The 6107-nt window shown below is 35.1% G+C and overlaps 1 protein-coding gene across 1 annotated transcript; it reads left to right on the plus strand.

Moving 5' to 3' along the window:
* The first annotated feature begins 1381 nt into the window (after positions 1-1381).
* Positions 1382-6107, plus strand: LOC149709189 (uncharacterized). The gene is made up of 8 exons (XM_089864572.1): positions 1382-1443; positions 1633-1691; positions 3463-3520; positions 3657-3821; positions 3903-4086; positions 4342-4571; positions 4633-4907; positions 4965-6107. Exons 4-8 carry the CDS (start codon positions 3666-3668, stop codon positions 5218-5220), a joined length of 1101 nt encoding a protein of 366 aa, XP_089720698.1. The 5' UTR covers positions 1382-1443; positions 1633-1691; positions 3463-3520; positions 3657-3665; the 3' UTR covers positions 5221-6107.

Consider the following 6107-nt stretch of genomic DNA (forward strand, 5'->3'; position numbering starts at 1 on the left):
CAACGACAAATTACACGCAATAAGTATCATAATAACAGTAAGTATGACCCTCTTAATATAACCTTTCCAATACTGCTGTATCACTTAAAGCCTGGTTTTCACTGCCGAAAATTTCACGGAACAGCAAAAAAAAATCCGCAAAATTTTGCAGAATATTCCTGAAAAAAACGGCGGAAAAACGTTTTCACTAAAACTTGTAATATGAAAGAGTGCGAGCTCGTGGAGACCTAGGCTTACGAATTCGCAACCTATCGATTTTCTTAGAATTTATTGTCTTTGTAAAAACGTTCATTTATATCATATAAATAACGATAAACAATTCCGTGCTTGCCGCCCAGAAAACGCGAAGAATCGCGGCAAGTTACCTCTGAAAAACGGCGCGGAAAGCGGGTTTTTTCCTGCGTTTTGAGCCAGTTAAAACTAGGCTTAAGCAAGGTTACTTCCCAACAGCCCATCTTTTGAGGGACTTTGCGTAAATACGAATTGGACATCGCAGCTCTAAAGCCATCTTACTGTTGTCTCTACTTCGTAATTGGTCACTTCTACGAATGTTTTGACAATGGAATAGGACGTTTTATTTGGAAACAGGGCTATAAATTACTGTATTTAATTATCAAACTTAATCTTGTTACGTTACTTATGGCTCAACTCGGCGTCCAAGAAACGACTTTGTGCTAGACTGTTTGTCTAGACATCGATTGCGCACGTTCAGAGTGGAAAACACATTCCCATATTTTCAGTAGAAAGGATGATTTACTGATTTCAGAAAAATTGTACTGAAATTGATAGTTTCTTCGGGTAAAATATCAATTTTCTCAAAATTTGTAGACAAAATTCTTGTAGAAAAATTTTACCTATAGACTGATTTAATTAAGTTGGAATTAAATTGACTGAAGCGGATTTACTTCCCGATTGTTATCAGACTGTGTAGAATTTTACTATTATTTTGCTTTAGAACAGTTTTCAAGGCAAAATGATTACCAGCGCACCATTCACTTTGGCAAGTTGAAGACAAATAATGATTATTCCTCTATGATAATACGTAATTCTGTCTACATTTTAGGATGTCGAAAACGTCTCAGTTCCATGTTTCTATTACGCCAACGATAGGTAATCAATTGCGTGTGAATTCTGGCCACACTTATTTCTCGATTTCATAAATATTAAAATTCTGATCAGTGGTTTCCTAAAATTGTTTTTTTTTCTTTTCATTTTTAAAATGAGTACTGCTACTTCACGGAGTTCTTTTAAAAGGTTTAAATTAAATTAAATCGGGAGTTTTCGGACCGTGGTCCCTCTTCATCTGTTATTTTGTTAACAATGATTAACTTGCGTTAGCAGTACTCATTTTAATTTTAGAAAAATAATATTTCTGTTTTTTTTCTTTATACCTGCAGAAATGTGGGTTTTAATGGGTCCATAATTTCGGTGTTCACCTACAAAGTAAGTATTTCTTTAGCCGTTTATTACTTCACGTAAAACAAATTTCCCAAAGGAATGTTTGTCATTTAAAATATATATACCCGAAGCCAATTTCTCTGCATTATCGAAACTTTATTAGGAACCTCGGCATGCGACTATCCTTAAGTTTCTAGCGTGTTCATTTGAATTCTTTAAATCTAATTATTTCAGGACGGAATTAATAATTCTTGGGGAGGAAGAGACGAGATATTTGACTACATAACAAAAAAGTAAAATACATTTGTAATTATATACAATCAGGGATAAATTTAATTTTAGAAGTAGGAATGGAGAACGGTTAGTATTTACTTCAGTCCGGTTCATAGCCCAGTATAGAGCCCCTCCCTTCAACACGTAACGAAAAGTTTAAATTTTCCGATTGGCTCACTTAAACTACGTTTCGATGACGTTGCTGACGGGGACGGCGATCCTTTTTACCTCTTTCGCTATGACCCGCCTCTTCTTTCATACCCCCCTTCCCTGGGAAGGGGGTCCGGGACTATGACGCGCGCCCAGATTACTCTTTTCTCCATTCCTACTTCTAAAATTAAATCTATCCTCTATCCCTGATACAATTAAGACTTAAATACTATCCGAGTTCTTAAGATCCGTTTCCACGGCGTGTATGTATGATTTGGTTTCAGTATTCTACGTTTATAGCATAGGCGTATGAACGTTTAGAATATTTCATTTAAAACCAAGTTTTTATGGCCATGTACTTGAAAACTTAGAAGCGACGCGGATTCTTCTCGAGAGAGAAAGTTCGATGCTGCTTTTATTTATTCCTGACACTAGGACCAATAACAGAAGTAGTAAAATAGGTGTACTAAAATAACGTTGCAACCTCTAAATAAAGTATACTAAGTCAAAATTAGGAAATACAGACAATAATACATGACAAACGTTTTTTAAATTACTTTCCAAATGAAAAATAAGACATTTAAAGGAATGGTTCACCCCAGAATTTTTTATTTTTTATTGGAAAGATCATATAAAAATATGTATATTTAAAATTGGAACCATGTATTTATCCACAATATTAAGGAAGATATGAGCATGTAACGTAATACACTGGCCCCTTCGCGTTAGGCCATACTGTGAGGCTCTTTCCTGTATTTTCAAAAATAGCGCCAATTTCCTAGTCTAAAATCTTATTGGCTTTTGCTCACCCTCTGTTGGCCAATAATATAACTTTAAAAAGAGTGAGACGATCCAGAAAACGAAATTTAAGGGAACGTTTCTAGCAGCAGACTACGTGTAAAACGAGCTATCTTACTGGCGGAGTCTATGAGCCAATCATCGTTTGGACTAACACGTCACACAACATACAGAGAAGCTTCATTACAGGGGTCAATGGCGGCGCCCATATAAGTTAATTAATGGTATTTAATTGAAAAGCTGGAATCGTAATTAAAAAATAAAACCCGGATCTTTGCACTTAGGCTACTTATAAATATATCAAGGAGAAAAACAAAGTAGGCTTGTCTATTCCTAGGTTCGGAAAGTGTTCTTAGTGGTTAATGAGTAACCTCAGGAGTAAAATAAGGGACTAGAAGTATCGAGGAAACCAAATTCTTCACTTGCCGAAAGTGAATATTCTTGATAACACACCTACGATTGGCCCTCTGGTAGCGGTTTCTGAATTTTCCCTCCAGAACGTGAGACGCTCGTGGCGGTAGACGGTCGAACTAGATTCAAGCACCCGCGTCCGTGTTCCGCCGCTTTAGGTTGAGGGCAAGGGGGTGGGAAATGTTTTCTCTCTAGTGTAGGCGCGATGGAAGCGGCATAAAATCCTCAAATTTGTTCACTAGTGCCAGGATCTATTACCAATGCTTGAGAACTTTACTTCTAGCCCCTTATCTTACTTCTGATAATAGCAGGAGTGTAATTGATGTACATATTTCAACGGTGGTTATATCTTCAATATTTTTGATATCGTCGATCAATTTATCCAGTATGAAGTTGAACTATTTTTGTAACAATATTGCATTTTATTTTCAGAAATTTCGTCTTAAGACTTTGCGGAATAAACAATTACTATTACAAGTATTGGGCCAATGTACGTTAAAAATCTCAGGAGACGTGTAGATTTGAAATTTTAATTCCTTTTTATATCAAAAGTTGAATATTGGTTAAAATTTAATATCATTCTTGTTTCGGTCTACGTTATGACAAATAGCTTAATTCAATTTCAGATCATAGATATGTATTGGATGATGAAAGAAACGCGTTACCATTACAAAGACTTCACAATGAAGTTTTACCCAAGTTATTTTTATTTCGAAAAGATCGTTACAGTTTCTTCAAAACCCGAACAGGAAATTATAAAAGTATCTCAACTTTTAGAAACGGATGGCAATGTAAGCTTATAGACATTTTAGAAGACTAATAATCCAATTAATTGATGAAATATTCTGTTACACTTTTTAATTTCATTGAAGACCGTATTCCTCTTGGTGGTTTCCATTTTCATCATATCTTGTTGTTTGTCGTTAAGAAAATCTGTCCACTTGTATTTGGATAATACGAAACAAAGAAGACCAAATATACCAAATGTTATCTCGAAAATCTTCACTAATTCTTTCGACAGTGTCTGGAACTTGATATCAACATTATTCTATGAAGGTAAATTTTGGTATTTATGGTAAACATATGGTTAGCCTCTTGAATCTCCCAAGTGGCGGCGCTACATTAAGGCTAACGAGACCGTAGGCTTTTGAGACTGAGGCGTTAATCCGGCACTTACAAACGTTTTAAGTGATGAATATCCATCAATCGAATAAGTAAACTTTTTGGGATTGACTCCCTTCAGTGTCTGGAAAGCAAAAACCCCTTTTCCCGTGCTTTTCTCGAAAGCCAACTAATTACAATATTTTTCAGCTTATCCGAGGAAAAAACAAGGCAAACCGTTTGAAGAAATAATTCTGGCAGTTTGGTTATTAGCTTCTACAGTGATACTTTCATATGTTGGCGCCACCATGCGAGGTCAATTTTCTGAAATAAAGTACATAACCCTGGATAAGTTTACGGATATTTTTGATGGCACTGGACCGAAGCTACAAGGTTATTTCAATAAACGATCATTAGAAGACGCTTTTTACCGTCAATGGGTAAAGTTTCACCTTGTGTGGGTTCTCTATTTACTCTTTTTGATGTTGGCTTAATGGACAGGTAGAGAAATACCCCTTGCACAAAGGAGTTGCGGCTGCGACACAAATTCCTACTAACACCAAATGTATCGTGAAACTATTGAACGAAGATCGAGGAGCCTACATCGTCAGTGAAATGTTCTTTAAAATGAACTTGAACAGTTTCCCAACGACAAACAAATGGTTTTACTCCAAGTCGGTTCACGTTAAACAAGAACCTCCGTACTCCGAATTCAGATACATGCCGCTTTCAAGCCTCATGAACGACACGACGAAGATTGAACTTCTTCGAAAAGTGTTAGTTCCGCTGTTCTAAATTTATTCAGTTTTAGAAATTGATTTTCAATTTTTCAGTGTGTTATTTAACACGGAACACCAATTCTTTCGCTGGACGACGCCTGAATCCAAGGCGCTGTTGGACCTGGTTACTTGGAAAAAACCCGAACCGAAAGTCAAGTCGTTAAACCTCAGCACTGTTTCTCTGCCTTTCGAATTCTGGCTCAAGGGTTTAGTCGTCTCTTGCGTCGTTGTGGCATTGGAGATTTTGTCAGCGTGCATGATCCAAAGAAAGGAAAAGAAGAAAATTAACCCAAGCACTCTCAATGACTAGCTTATCATGTAGTCAGTTCGTTAACCAACGCTAGCTATTACCAATCTCTGTTATTACGAGGGCTTTAAAAATAATTCAAATACTCAGTGTGTTGAAAAATCATAGAACTAGAACGGTTTCTCGAGAAACTACCTTTACGATTCTCCTTTTAAACTTAACAGTGAAATTAGCTCTTCACTCAAATTTTCTGTCCGTGTCGCTATAATACAAATATATCAGTAATATAATAATTTATTCGAGACATGTTCTAAACTATATTGAAATAATTGGAAAAGTATATAAGAAATTTTTAGAAACGTTCTTGTGTTTTATCGAGCTTTCACTTGAAATACTCGTAATTTAAGCCCTATTGTATTTACTGAAAATATCGCATCAAACGAATATCAGATACTTATATTATGATAAATAGTTGTGTAACATTTTAAAGACATTGTTTGTTATAAAGCGCAGTTTTATTCAATGGAAACTATTAATGTTGAATCCAAATATGTAAGCCGATCAACAATTGTAAATATTCACAAGACTATCAACAGTTGAACCTTAAACATTTTATTAATATTAAACTAATTAAAAATTAAATTCAATTCGTATTTAAGAAGCGTAGTTTAAACTTAAATGAAAGTTAAAATAGATATATTGGATGATGTTAACCCTAATCGAAATATTAATGCTTACAGATAATTGTATTAATCATTTTATGAGAATTAAGATATAGCACTAACTATAAATATCAAGGCACTTATAACTCATTATTTAAGCAGCTTACATTTTTCACTACTATTAACTGGACTATAAGATAAGGCGAACCCATTTTGTAAATATTAGAAACATTGGTTGAAATGGTACTGTCGCGACTAATCATAATTTATAGGAAAATTTAAGTTTAT

The sequence above is a fragment of the Phalangium opilio genome, unplaced genomic scaffold, assembly GCF_054372755.1.
Source record: "Phalangium opilio isolate 3A_F unplaced genomic scaffold, DU_Popi_V2 ptg000013l_1, whole genome shotgun sequence".
In the NCBI taxonomy this organism is placed as follows: domain Eukaryota; kingdom Metazoa; phylum Arthropoda; class Arachnida; order Opiliones; family Phalangiidae; genus Phalangium; species Phalangium opilio.

Bases quoted from the DNA above. Each gene is read 5' to 3' on its own strand.
- LOC149709189 (XM_089864572.1), top strand. From the start codon at position 3,666: ATGTATTGGATGATGAAAGAAACGCGTTACCATTACAAAGACTTCACA. The intron at 4,087-4,341 runs GTAAATTTTGGT...AATATTTTTCAG, and splicing joins ATCAACATTATTCTATGAAG to CTTATCCGAGGAAAAAACAA. The intron at 4,572-4,632 runs GTAAAGTTTCAC...CTTAATGGACAG, and splicing joins ACGCTTTTTACCGTCAATGG to GTAGAGAAATACCCCTTGCA.